This window comes from Aethalodelphis obliquidens, unplaced genomic scaffold (genome assembly GCF_003676395.1).
Source record: "Aethalodelphis obliquidens isolate GAN/ISIS:26980383/991018 unplaced genomic scaffold, ASM367639v1 scaffold27, whole genome shotgun sequence".
Classification (NCBI taxonomy): domain Eukaryota; kingdom Metazoa; phylum Chordata; class Mammalia; order Artiodactyla; family Delphinidae; genus Aethalodelphis; species Aethalodelphis obliquidens.
Genome location: NW_020837971.1, coordinates 9,395,956 through 9,409,654, shown reverse-complemented (window position 1 = coordinate 9,409,654; position 13,699 = coordinate 9,395,956). Strand labels below are relative to the sequence as shown.

The window sequence follows — 13,699 nt, the reverse complement described above, 5'->3', positions numbered from 1 at the left end:
TATAAATAAATTATGTATAATATTTACCAATTTTGCTTTCCTACTTTCTTCCTAACACTAAGAATAATTTTTGTTTTAGGGACTTCCTTGGCAGTCCAGTGGTTAAGACTGCGTGCTTCCACTACAGGGGGCGTGGGTTCGATCCCCGGTTGGGGAACTAAGATGCTGCATGCCGCGTGGCGTGGTTAAAAAAAAAAATAATAATTAAAAAAAAAAAGTTTTTGTTTTAGTTTTAGACGACATGCTCTTGTGAGGATCTTTTTGAATTTGTAGATGTTTGCTGCAGGGAAAAAGCACGCATACAGATACACATTAAATTTTGCACACAATTTCAGGGGATTTATGAAACTCCAGGAAGCCCTACACCAAAGTCATTGTTTATCTGAAATGTATTTTTTGGCACATGTTTTTCTGTAAGGTGGCTATATTCAATCACCTAAACTGTTTTCTTTATATATTTAAATTGTATTCACTAGCAGCCCATTTTCAATAATGCTAACTCACTCTATGGTTCTGTTGGTTCTGTGATTCAGTGAAAATGCTAAAAAAGCAAAAGAATTACAACAGAAAATAATATCAGTGTTGTTGGAAAGAATTCTTAGTGAAAGGGTTAAAAAGAAATGTTCCCAGGGTAGTGCTTCTGTAATACCATTTGAAGTATTTAAGTAACGCTGAATACCATTGTTACTTAAACTGTTATAAAACAGAATAGGAAATTAAAGTAGTCATAAATTACCAAAGAGTAGCTGAATATTTCCTAAATTGTGTTGATGGCACAAACAAAGGAAATTACAATAATAAAGGAAAAATGTTTGACTCAAACCATCTACCTAACTTTAGTGACATCTGTTCAAAAGATACACAAAATAGAGTTTTTTAGTATTTTCCCTGAGAACTTATTTTAGAAGTAATAAGTTTTGTATTGAAATGAGCAAAAATATGCCAGTGTAGTGCTTACCTTCTGGTCAGAATAAGATAACATTATGACAAACACTAGTTGTGCAGTTTATAATTGACAGAATATTTTGGCTGAATGAAGTGAAAGTAACACTTTATAGTGTCATCTTCTTTATGTTTAGTACTATTTTATCTTCTGAGTATATGATTTTTAAAGGAAACTTCTGCCTAGGTAACTTCTTTTTAGAAAATAGAATTTTATTTCTTAAGGAAACAGATGTCCTGCTGAACTATAGTATATATGGTTCAATTAAAATTTTATTAGTTAAAATGAAGTAAGCTTAAAAATTTTTTCCTTAAGAAGGCACTGTGGCCTGAATTGAGTTCAGAGCTGCTTCTATATCTTTTCATTTATTAGTTACTTGAATGTCTGTCGCTTTGATACACAGTCTGTCTTCTGGTATATAAAGTAATGGTCCTTAAGCTTTAGCACACAAATCACCTGAGGGTACTTATTAAAACTTATTATTCAGGGCTGCAGCCATAGCTGTTCTGACTCCTAACGTAAAGGTGGGGCCCAGAAACTGCAGTTTCCAAACAGACACCATAGAGGTTCTGATGTAGGTGGGCTATAGTTTGAGGAACTCTCTCCTAAACAAGGTTCCGTAGGGTCAGAAGTTTAAAAATTGTTCCTTTCAATTTCACAAATATTTACTCTTCCATTAGTATTTATCAGTCACTTTTTTGGGGAAGCATTATGAAAGGTGATATTAGTATTACAGACCATTATTTTATTGTGTGGATTAAATACAGTTTAATAAATTTAGGTAACTACAGTTTGCTAGCATTTTGTTGCTTGTAAGAAGTGATACTTGGAAAAAAATTCAACAGCAAAAGAAAGACTGCAGCTTTTTAAGAATTGGGAAGAAAATTGTTTAAGTGTATATTATGTAGTTTGATTTTTTACATTTCTGAGTGAGGCATTAACAATATTAGAGTGAAATACATATGTTTGGTTCTTCTCTACCCAATCAGTATTCCACATACCATATGACATATGGGATTGTGTATAATATTAAAGGCTGCTGTGTATATATATCAGTCCCATATGTATTTCTCATTCCTACAGTCTGTGTCTCATATGGCCAGAACTCTCATTGTTAGCATTAAAATTTTTTATGTTAAATTAAAAATTTTTCATTTTGCATCCCTTATTAGTGTTATATGTCCAGAACTGTCTGAGTGGAAAGTGATTCCTCATAACGTTATTATCTTCTCTTGCTGCTTTTTCTTTTCTCCCTGAAAAATTGGTGGATGTGTTTTGGTAGTCTGTCTTGCTTAATGTCTCTCAGAAATATGACATAATTGCTTTCATGGAAGCAGGGTGAGGGAAATGACCTCAATCCCAGACAGACTGAGCTCTCCTTTTTTATCTTACTTGATGCTTCTGGTTTGATAATGGTATGGAGTTGATATTGGTGGCCCTGATAGGAATGACAGTGCTTTTTACCACTTGCTGGTGGAAGTACAAAGCTGTCATGGTTGAAAACCATGGATACAGCTTATAGAGGTCTGTAAAAAAAAAAAAAAAAAAAAAAGTGTGAATAGAAGGGTAGGGATACTTAGGGTTTTTTTCACACCTTATTTTATCATGAGCCGGGGAGAAATATTACTGTGTTAAATTTGCTCATCTCTTTTTCTCTCATAAAAATGAGTATTCTTTCGAAGGTGATAGCTTTCGTATTAACGATGAACCCAATTTTCCTTTTGTTTCTACATCTCAGTACTACTGTGTTCCAGATGTTTGTGAATTGTTATAATATTCTTTCATTCTACTTCTTATGATGTAATATATGTTATCATATTACTAATCTGTCCAGTCTATCTGTTGTCTGGGTTTTATTTTAATCCTTTCATTGTTTGGAATGCTTTTTAGCAAGTCTTCAAATTAGCTTTCTTTTGTGAACTCTCTAACCCACAGTTTTGTGTTCTCTTTGTATTTCTCTTAAGAGTTGAGCATCTCTGAGTATTTTAGATCTTTTTCCTGTCTTATCTGGGTTTAATTATCTCCTTATATTTCTTGTTTATATTGTGATCTGAGCTTCTCTCTTCCCTAAGATTTATTATTAGTCATCTCACATTTAGCTTTCCTTGACTTCACGCCAGTCCCATAGGGGTCTCACACAGGTGTCTATCTCTGAGATGTAAAGAAAATAGGTGTCAAAAGTTTTCTCTAGTTTTTATATTTCTTACTGAGTGGAAAGGAAGAAAAGAAATAAATTATTTTATGGTTTTTCCCTTGCTTTTAACTTCCATTTAGAAAAAGAACCTGCTTCACAGTTTGCTAAGTTACCTTTCTTACCTTTTTGAAGTGTAGCTTGAAGCTATTTAATTATAATAGAAAAAGGTTTAAGTATTTGATATTTTATCAATATTATTTTTAGAAACATTGCTTATATGATTTTTTAATTTTTAAAAATTATTCTTACGCAACCATTAGCAAGGAATGAAGGTGATATGTATATAATGAGTTGGATGGATATTTATAATAAATTATTAGGAAAGAAGCAAAGGATCATATTTATATTTTTTGCTTTGTATACCTTGGAATTTTGCCATTGTTTATAATTGAAAAAAGTACCAAAGAAGAAAATAATGCGTTTAATGGAAAAACTGAATAAACCAATATGTGAAATATAAAGTAGATAATTTAAAACATCAAATAGGAATTTTCATTTTGGATATTTGTAATAACTAGAACATTCTTGAATAGTTGTTTATTTTACTTAATTGAATTTTCTGCTTTGCCAGAAATTCTTTTTGTTTTTGCCCTTGTTACCCATGTACTTTATTCAAAGCATAATTTAAAAAGTTCTTAGATCATTGAGGAAATCTAATTTCTTCTTTTTATGGCCATCATTTTGAATTCTTCACTCTCTTATAACAGTTGGCTTTCTAGTCAGTTGGATACCGTATTGATTCTGCATTGATGTTGCCTGTCGCATCTGTATGCTCCTTTGTAGAGCTACTGCCAGCACTTGTTGTCAGGCCTTTCCTTACCTATCAAGGTGATGGCAGTAGCTTCCTATCCTCTGTGTTTTCTTTGCTTTCTCAGCTTCCCATTTCTGTGTCTTACTCAATCAACTCTTTCTACATATTGCTGTTTTTTGTTTGTTTGTTTTTCCCTGTAGCTCATTTCTTATCGCGTTATTCCCCTGCTCAGATTTCTCTGCTGGCATTTAAGGCCTCTGTCTTTTGGTTCTAATTTAACTTACCATATCAACTTCTCACTACTGTATTATTTTTCTTCTAAAGAGAACAATTTACTGTTTCCAGGATATGCTTTAGTAGCTTTCCTCAACAATGCTTTTGTTTATATTGTTCTTAAATCCAACATACTTCTTTTCTTATTAAGTTTGTTAAGAACTTTATTCTTTTTAATTTACATTTGCCACATTCTGCTTTTTTCATAGGTATTACCATACTTTTTAATACCTCGATTCTAGATTTTAAGCTCTGAGGGTAATATATGAGTTTCAGCCACAATGCCTTCTACCTTGTAAGGATTCAAATGTTAATTGAATTACAAAGCTCACTTAAATGTACAATCATAAAATATAATAAAACCAAAAGTTTTATTGACTTTGGAAGGTAGTCTTGAAATTACTGTATTGAATAAAGCCCTACGAATAAGCACTTCCTTTCTTATACTTTTAGGTTTTTACGTTTAAGTCTAATCTCAGTGAAATGAGGAGTTTGATTTTTTAATGTCCAGAGAGCTGAGATTTTGCTATAATTTTATTTGGGGGATTAAAAATAGACCATATACCTAAAAATTGACTTATGGAGGAGAAGTATAGAATTATTCATTGCTATGAATGGCATTTTTAATAAAGCATCATTGTAAATAATTCATTTTTATTATTTCTGAACATCAGTTGGGTACTAGTTGGTAGAATAACAATGACCTTAAATTAGGAAACAAAAGAGAAAACAACAGTTCCATATCTTGTTGAGCTCATCTTTGGTTAGTTTTTAAAAGAATAGTTTTTAGTAGTTTTCAAGAACTAACCCAGTTAGCTATATAGAAATTGATATTATTTGTGGCATATGGATAGAAAAATATGATTTTAAGAAGATCCCATATTGAATGTATTGTTACCTCTATTGCTTTTGCATTTAAAAATTTCATTCTAACATGAAGAATTAGCATTAACGCTTTTTTGGTAAAATTATTTGAAATAAAGTAAAAAATTTACACATTGTGTTAAGGGCCATCATAAGAAAAATAAAACTATTTCACCTTTTCATTGAACAACATTTAAATAAAAAATTATCTAAGCTTCTCATTCTCTTCTTTAAGCTGAGATCAGTAATTGCAAACATATTTGTGACTTGTTTTTAAAAGCTGAACTTTTAACATAAATGTTATTTTGGTTTACATATTATTTAACACTGAAAAGCTACTAGAGGTTATCTGGTAAATATGAATATTCTTTGTTGTAAACCAGTGGGTGCACTTTTGTATGTCTGAAAGATTATTACAGGTGGGCAGAAATGCTTGTTAATAGTTCCAGTGTCAAGTGTAGAAGTAGTAACAGCTTAGAGGGCAACATTATAATATTTGCTATTTGTTCTTTATTTTGTTAGATTTCTTATTACAGAGAACAAGAGGGCATGAACGCAGTTTAGGCAGATTTATTAGAAGAATGTTTTTAAACTGAGTTCTTTGGCATGTTTATAGACTTGAAGATGAAAAATATTTAGAACACAATGGATTTTTCTTAACATGAAGACTTTTCTAAAAATAGTCTAATTTTTATTAAGATTATAAAGCTAAATATTAAAATATTTATGCTCAGAAATCCAAGTACAAAATTATTTAAAATTTTTAAAATGAATATATTAGGAGATACTCTGTGCTAAATATATTTGTCGAATGAAAATTTTCTTAATGTCTTTATGCAATACTAATTTCTCTTTAAGTTTTCAAAAAATTAGTCTTAGTTGTTTATGCTACATTTTGTCAAATTGAAGCATTTCTTTAATTCCATAAAAGAATACAAAGTAAGGCAGGAGGAAACCGCTTCTTTGCCAAGATTTGACATTATGTCAACATAACATTATTATCAGAAATATATCACTGTTAAATTTGTCATGTAAACCTCAATGAATTCCTGCTATTGCATGGTTCTCATTTCCCCAAGGGATAAGGTATTCAGTAAACTAAATTGGATGAATTTCATTTATTTACATAAAAGTGGTATATTATTGAATTGGTTGTTTTCTTCACAGTCCAACATTTAATTTTTAATTATAGAAGACCACCTAATGAAAACATGTTTCTTTCAATGAGAGATTATTATTGAATGACATAAAAATTTTTTATTTAAAAATGAGTTGCTACTTGATTTAGTGAATACAGTATGAAAAAACAATAAAGAATTGTCCAGTTAACCCATTACAAGGGAGCAAGTATTTGCCTACTTTAAATAACTTATTGCTGTTTTTCAGGTACAGTGATAATTAGCACTCATCAATAGATTATTAGATTATAACAATTGGAAAATACTTGTGTGATATGAGATTCTCAAACCTGATATCTATAGTTAGGATTAGTAATTTCACAGTTTTCTAACATGAATTGGGGATTGGAGGCAAAATGCTTTAAATTTAATTACGTGGTGTAGAGTAAAAAAATTCACAAGATTTATTGCCACTTTAATGACTTTGAGAGTTGAAAAGGACTACTATATTTGGAAACACTTGGGAGCTCTGAGAGTGTAGGAACATTGTGTAAATTGTATGACTCTAAAGTTGTTATGTTTCTAAAGTTAGAAAGAGTTGGCTTTTCTATAATGACATAAAGGCTTTTTTTTTCCTTCCTTGTATTCAGATTTTAGTAGTTAACTTCTGTTATACAAAAAGGCTGACTTGAATAAAGTTAGGATGTCTGTTTATTTTAATGCACTGGTTTTTGCCAGTATACTGTATTTCCAGAGCATTTGGGTTAACTCAACCAAAGTGAGGAAGGAGGAAAGAAGCCTTAATTTTCTTCCTTCCTTTTATTGTCAGTTCATTTGTATATTATAGGCATAGTGCCCTTGATCTTAGAAAATCAGTCTCTTTTTCATAATAAACTTGAATTTCAGAAGTTTCCCTATCTTGATGTGCATATACACGGTTGTTTGTTTTTTGGTTCTTGAATTTTAAAATCCTGATAAATCCTACAGTTTCCTACATTCCAAAAAGGATAAAGTTTCATATATAGTTCATTATTTTTGATGAATCAAATATTATAGCAAGTAGACTATGCTAGAAAACATAATATAGTGGTATAGAAAATCCTGGGTCATTTTGGTTGCTTGGAGCCCATAATTTTGCTTTTTATGTTAAAATGCTATTCCAGTTGTTAACATATAGATATAGTTTGTGGCTTAGAAACAATACACTTTATAAAAAAAAAGAGCAAGGATACCTGTGTCAGTTATATTTTAAAGTTATACAGTGTTTTAAGGCTATGTATTTATTCTTTAGAAAATATGACTTACATAAATATCTTCTGTTGGACATAATATTGACAAAATATACACATGATATTACCTTAACAAACTGCCATGCAACAAATACATTAAGTAATGAAGAAATTGAATATATATGACCTAATCTAATCTTGACATTTACATTGAAAATTTACAACATAACCAGTACTTAAAATGTTTTTCTTATATTTGGCAGTAATTTTTTACAGTTTAAATTTAAAACTTCTGAGTGTGGGTTTGGTGAAACTTAGCCTTTTCCCTAGTCTGTGACAACCTGAGGTACTAAACATTTTTCTCTAATTTCACTATCTTCAAAGGTAATTTTTTTGTTTCTTTTAGGATCTATCCAAGAGTTGTGTATTACAGCATTATTAGGCATGGGATCAGCTTCTACTATGGAAACAACTCGCTTTTTCATTTTACTTTTCAAGACCTTTTGAAATTTTTGTCTAGTAAATGCATATAATAGAGGATGAAATATAGTTGTTCCATAACCCATGACTAGAAAACACAACCTTAATTTTACTAAAAGGTCACTTGGGCCTAAACATAAAATGGTGGTATTTAAAACAGAAATTGGTGTCCAGCAGAGAAGAAATGTAGAAATAATCAATAAAGACATTTTGAAGACCCTCTTTTGCCTTTCTCGTCGTTCACGGTGTCGTTTCATAGCTCGCCGGAGGGCAATTATTACAGAGACTGAAGTTCTAACACCAAAGACTACATTTCTCCCACCACTGCTTTGTGACATGTCTGTAGTCTCGTGTTGTGTGGTTAGAGAAATCGTCTTTTTCTTTCTTGCTTTCTTCTTCTGCCCTGTTGAGAATCTTGTGCCTATTCGAATATTGAGGGCCTGAAGTATTTTGCTGTATGTAATTAACATTACTATGACAGTGAAAAAGAATATTGGGATCTGTACTAGCAGGTGATAATACATTCCCAGTTCAGTGTAGTATTCATTCGTACTGACACACAGAAGTGTCTTGTTTTCCCATGTATTTCCACTTTGAAGGCTGAAAAAATTTACCTCAATAAAGGGAATCAGGAATGAGAAAAATGAAAAAATCCAAATGGATATCATTAGCATTACAGCTCTGCCCATTGTCAGAATTCGGTTTGCAGGCTTTACAGAGATGTCATATCTGTCCAAAGTGATAGCAAAAACGTTGATTGCTGTTGAGACACTTGTAAAAGATACACAGGCCTCATGGAAACAGCAGATGAGAGCAGTGTTACTCTCCAGTGAAAGCAGAAGAATAACTATAGTTAGAGGAATACATCCCACACAAATGATTACATCAAGTACATGAAGATTCATCGTAATAATGTTACTGACAGAGTTGATTAAGTTGGATTTCATGCAGTAAAGTACCAATACGGTGAGGTTGCTGCCAAGTCCCAACACAATTTCTAACATAAGAAATCCGGTGAGAGACACTTGAAAGCTTAATGGATATGATAGTGGTTGGTACATATTGGTGTTGATGTCATCAATGTCATCTCGCACTGTAATGTTAGATTCAGACTGCATGTTGATTTCCAGAATGGGAGAAAAACACATTCTTTTGGAGCAGTTGGTTTTTTCCCTAGAAAGTGAAATAGAATAAACTATTTGATATTTGGCAATTTAAATGACGTACAAAACCTGTGTTCTTTGTAAAAAAAATTTTTTATTGTGTACTTAGTTTAATTTTTAAATTTATAAACTATTAATGGAAAATGTAGAATTAGAAAACATCAAGGTTTGCATTGTTTTGATGTAAAAGGAAATTGGGTTCCCCATTTGAAGAAATAACTGTACTGGGGATTGCTCCTATATAGTTCAAAATTGTTTACTAAACTAAAAAGGTTTTCCTTATTTGGGTTTTTCAAGGTTATTATTTGAGATACAGTATATTTTTGTATAATAAAACTACCCAGTATGCAAAACTAATTTTAGCCCAGTGTTTTAAGATTTCATTTTAAAATGTTGTGAGTAGGTGGAAAATAAACGCTATTTTAACATGTTGTAGCACAATTAGTGTAGGTATAATTATTCCCATGAGATTTCAAATGAACAGGACAAATGTTTACTTAAAATGACAAATGACACAGAGCACTAGTTTGTTTTAAACCACTTTGTCCGTGTTCTTGATTGAAATTCATATTCAGCAGTCAACAGTGTGTTTGGGGTTATCTGGAGTTATTTCCCACTGAAGTAGGCAAATGATAAATATTTCATATTTCTCAGTGAAAGTGCTCACTGAACTTTATAACAATCAAACTTATAAAAATTGGAAAAAAAAGGACATTATTTTGAAGTAAAACACCACAGACCTTAGTAAAAGAGCACTAATCACTCTTAATGAATGAATGATTTATTTTGTGACCACACCCTTTCATATCTTGTAGAAGGAGAAAATTGAAATTTAATATCATATTAAGAAATAGCCATTTTTAAGGTGGTTTAAAAGAATGCATCAGTTGATTTTATTAAACAGAATTTTTAAAGCAAAAAATGAAATTTTAGGGAAAAGGAGTGTCTGAAGCCCATTTTCTGAGGAATCTATTAAAGTTACACATTTCCTGTGAAACCTTTTGTGTAAATCACCCAGTGTATATCATTTTGAGGAAAATTAAAAGAAAAAAACCAAACTCTTGCTAATTCATGTATATCTATGTTTTAATATATAGAAGTTTAGAGTAATTTATAAAAATAATGTCTGATTTGCTGGGCTAAAATGTTAGTAATTAGTATATTTAGTTAAAATATAAAATCATACAACCAACTATATTTCACATTTCAAGTACAGCATTTTGCCTGCAAAATCATAACAAATTATAAAAGCTAATAATTTTCAGAACTCATGTTAGCCTTTCACTTGATGTAACCTTTGACAAGTTTTAGAATATAGTTTTATTTATGCATATTATTTTAAAGGTAGTGTTTCAGAAACACAAATGCTAACATTATTAATTTCTTTTGAGCTTACCAAAGGCATATATTTGAGTAAGTGAAGGTCTTAGCCAGCATTGAAATCCTATAAAAATGGAAAATTTTAAAGTGTGCCAAATTTTCTGAACTGACAGATTAAACATCAGGTCTTTGTCACATCAGTTAGATTTAGAATTAAATAAAGCAGGAGTGTCAATTTAGATGATAATTAAGGAAAATGCATCTACTCTAGAGCAAGATTCTTTTCTCTTGTAAATGTTAAACAGTGTCGTGGGGTGCATGCATCTTCTGACCTACCTGTTTGCTGTTGCCTTATGGGCCTTTTGGCTCACTATAGCAGTTTTTCACAATATGATACATGATGTCATTAACAGATTTGGACATGAATTTTTACCTGACAACAGTGAAGTAGCTGTGTTTTATTTCATGTCTTGTAGGAATTCTTTCATTTTTCTCTCCAGTACTTCAACTGCATGAATTGTGAGATTTAGTTGGCTGATGAATTTCTAAAGACCAGTACAAAATACTTGTGTTTGTTTTGCCTTAAAAAGTCACGACCGAGAGAAACTTCCTCAAATGATAGGAATTGTTTCCCTTTGAGAGAATATGTGATGATGTCTCTTTATTTTCCAGAACATGTGAAAACAAAAGAAACATAAGGTTTCTAGCTTCTAAAATGTACTTAGACATCCTTTTGTTACAAATGTAAATCTGTTTCTATAGCAGTCCTCATTATTTTGAAATGATTTCTTGGTCACATAACTTGGTTATAAGTCCAGTCCATGTTCTCTTGATAAAAACCATCTGCTATTTAATTTGGTTTGTTTTCATTAGAAGAGGATACATAATTGGTCATAAAACTCAGATGGAAAAATCCTTTAGTAATATCAATTGATACGAACATCTGAATATTTAGCGCAGAAAAATACTTGCTAAAGCTTCATTTAGCTTGCTGGTAATGTATATCATTCTCTTGGCAATCCATGTTTCATTGTTTCTTCAAGAATTGGTGGCTCCACAATTTTGGTATGTTAAATTATAAACTCCCCCTTTAAAAATGCTCACCATTTTGTTTTCAGGCTTTTACAGTTATATTTTCATTTTGTGGCTGTTTTATATAGCATCTTCTTAGGATGGTTACTGTCGATGTGTTATATCCCAGCAGTAACGTAGACCTATATTCTCTGGTTTTAACTCCTTAACGTCTTAAAATCATTGTTGCAAGAATATCCTGCAGTTTGTGGTTCAGACAGCTAGGGAGGTGATGGGTCAGATGCATTCTTCATATTGTCAGTTGTAAATACTGAATTAGCTGCTTTGGGCCCTTGTGAAAAAGAAAAAAAAAATGGTTAAGGAATAGGGTTCCTAATAATTTCCTATTAATTGGAAGTTACTTTAGTTGTGTTTATTTAACACCATACACAGTATTTTTTATCAAAGTAAGCAAACTGTATTATTAGAGCCATAGTTATGCATAAATTTAACGGTTTCTTTAAATATTCTCTTTTCCTAACAAAGACTGTAAGTATAATATTTAGTAATAGAGTTAACATTACAAATATTACCATGAAAGAAAAGCTGTATTTTTTAAACCAATTTCTGCTCTCATTTTAGAAGTTAACCTGTATTTTCAGAGATTATGAGCAATTAGCATACATTAAACATACTGTCATTCCCTCTTATCTTTATAATAAATTTTAAAGTATTCCCTGCTGTAAAATATTGTCGCTTGCTTATCAGCACATGGTTTGAATTTTAACTGATTAAAACAGATTCCATGATAAAACACTATAAATTTCCATCGATGAACTGTTCATGTAATTGAAATGTAAAGGGTGTGATGTAAAAGGTGACTGCAAATTAAATAATTTTCAATGAGCATGCCCAATAATAAACCTAAAATTGAGTAATAAATAATAGCTAAATAGTAAAACTGATTCTTTCAAGAAATATAAGCATTTTTTGAACACTTCAGAAAGACTAGTGATGAAATTAAGGATATTCAGTATATCTGAAGTGACTTAAAAAGCTGATATCTATCTTCATAGTGATTCAACAAAGAATATTCTTTGTATTTAACATTGCATCCTAAAAAAATACATTTAAAACATATCATGTCTTAAAATAAATAGATCTAAAAGATACATGTTTAGCAATAAGTAGAATTAAGCAAATAAACTCTTAAAATTTAGGCTGAAATTTTTCAAAGTAATTTTACCCCACTATGCTGGTTCAAAAGCAGCTGAATACTATAATAAGGAACACATCTTACCTCTGCTAAAGATTTGATAAATTCTTGATGTAGTTGAAGCATTTCCAGTTTTGATTGATTCATTTTGTTCACTGGTTAGTAGAGGACTGGGGGAAGAGGGTCATAAACACCTCTTCGAAAAAGACCTTAGTGAAAATGTGTGTCTGTACTGTGCCATTGTTTCAGCAGTACTGCTAATGTATGGAACATGTAGTGCTGCTTGGAGGCTGCTGCAGTCTCTCACTCTTCCTACTGTGGAATCAATAAGCATCTGAAAATACATAATGAAAGTAATTTAACATACTGAAGGCTTCTTGTCTCCAGAGACAGCACTTAGATTCAGTCTTTCTAAAAAGGAATGGCACTGCTTTTCAGAGGAAAGCCTGTTCTGGGCAGCTTTTGCAGAATGACAGCCTACCTTGTGGCTTCTCTCCACTGCAGAGAGATGCAGTGCATTCACTAATTTTGATTGGTCAGTTGTATTGGGCTTAAATTGTGCTTCATATGTATAGCAGGGATTCCCCCCCCACTGTTTTATATAAGGATGCTTTTTTAAAAGGCTGTAGTTATAAGTGGTTGTGTGTTGCTCTTAAATAGAACAGGAGTAAATTAGTCTTTAAAAAAATGCGTATTCTGGTTTGTTGTTCACTTTTGCCAAACATTAAAAAGATATAGGGTGGTGGTGTTGGGGGGGGGCAAGAAAGAATTACATAGTAAAATGTATATATTCTTTTTAAAGCCTCGGATAATTGCACTTGAAAATATTTTAGTTGTATGTATGTTTTTTTGTTGAGATTCTTTGTTCTACAAATAGAAGGGCACTGCATCTTTACTGTGAACCACATTGAATTTCAACTAGTTTGTTTGTATTCAGGTCATCTTCTCTGTGTATTCCAAATTGTTGTGAACATCTCAAGGTGTTAAATATTATTATGACTGCAGTAGTCATTCATTCAGGTATTCATTCATTCATTCAAAATATTAATAAAGCTTGATTTAAGGTGATTACACCCTACAATTTTTTTTTAATTCCACTGCTATTAGTAGAGTCTCAGTATGAAAAGATTTAATCAT

At 31.4% G+C, this 13,699-nt stretch overlaps 2 protein-coding genes across 5 annotated transcripts in view; one reads left to right on the top strand and one right to left on the bottom strand.

The window, feature by feature from the left end:
- COG5 (component of oligomeric golgi complex 5) overlaps positions 1 to 13,699 on the top strand; it is a 275,728-nt gene that overhangs the window by 66,596 nt on the left and 195,433 nt on the right. The window lies entirely within an intron of this gene.
- Positions 7,100 to 13,147, bottom strand: GPR22 (G protein-coupled receptor 22). 2 transcript variants are annotated; one of them, XM_027123912.1, is made up of 3 exons: positions 12,647 to 13,147; positions 10,769 to 11,698; positions 7,389 to 9,025 (listed from the first exon to the last, which is right to left on the bottom strand). In XM_027123912.1, exon 3 carries the CDS (start codon positions 8,998 to 9,000, stop codon positions 7,699 to 7,701), a length of 1,302 nt encoding a protein of 433 aa, XP_026979713.1. In that variant the 5' UTR covers positions 9,001 to 9,025; positions 10,769 to 11,698; positions 12,647 to 13,147; the 3' UTR covers positions 7,389 to 7,698. The 2 variants fall into 2 exon arrangements, with proteins under 2 accessions (XP_026979714.1, XP_026979713.1); XM_027123913.1 differs by lacking the exon at positions 12,647 to 13,147 and having other exon boundaries at positions 7,100 to 9,025; positions 10,672 to 11,878.

Excerpts from the sequence above, each read along its gene's own strand:
- GPR22 (XM_027123912.1), bottom strand. The coding sequence starts at position 9,000 with ATGTGTTTTTCTCCCATTCTGGAAATCAACATGCAGTCTGAATCTAAC.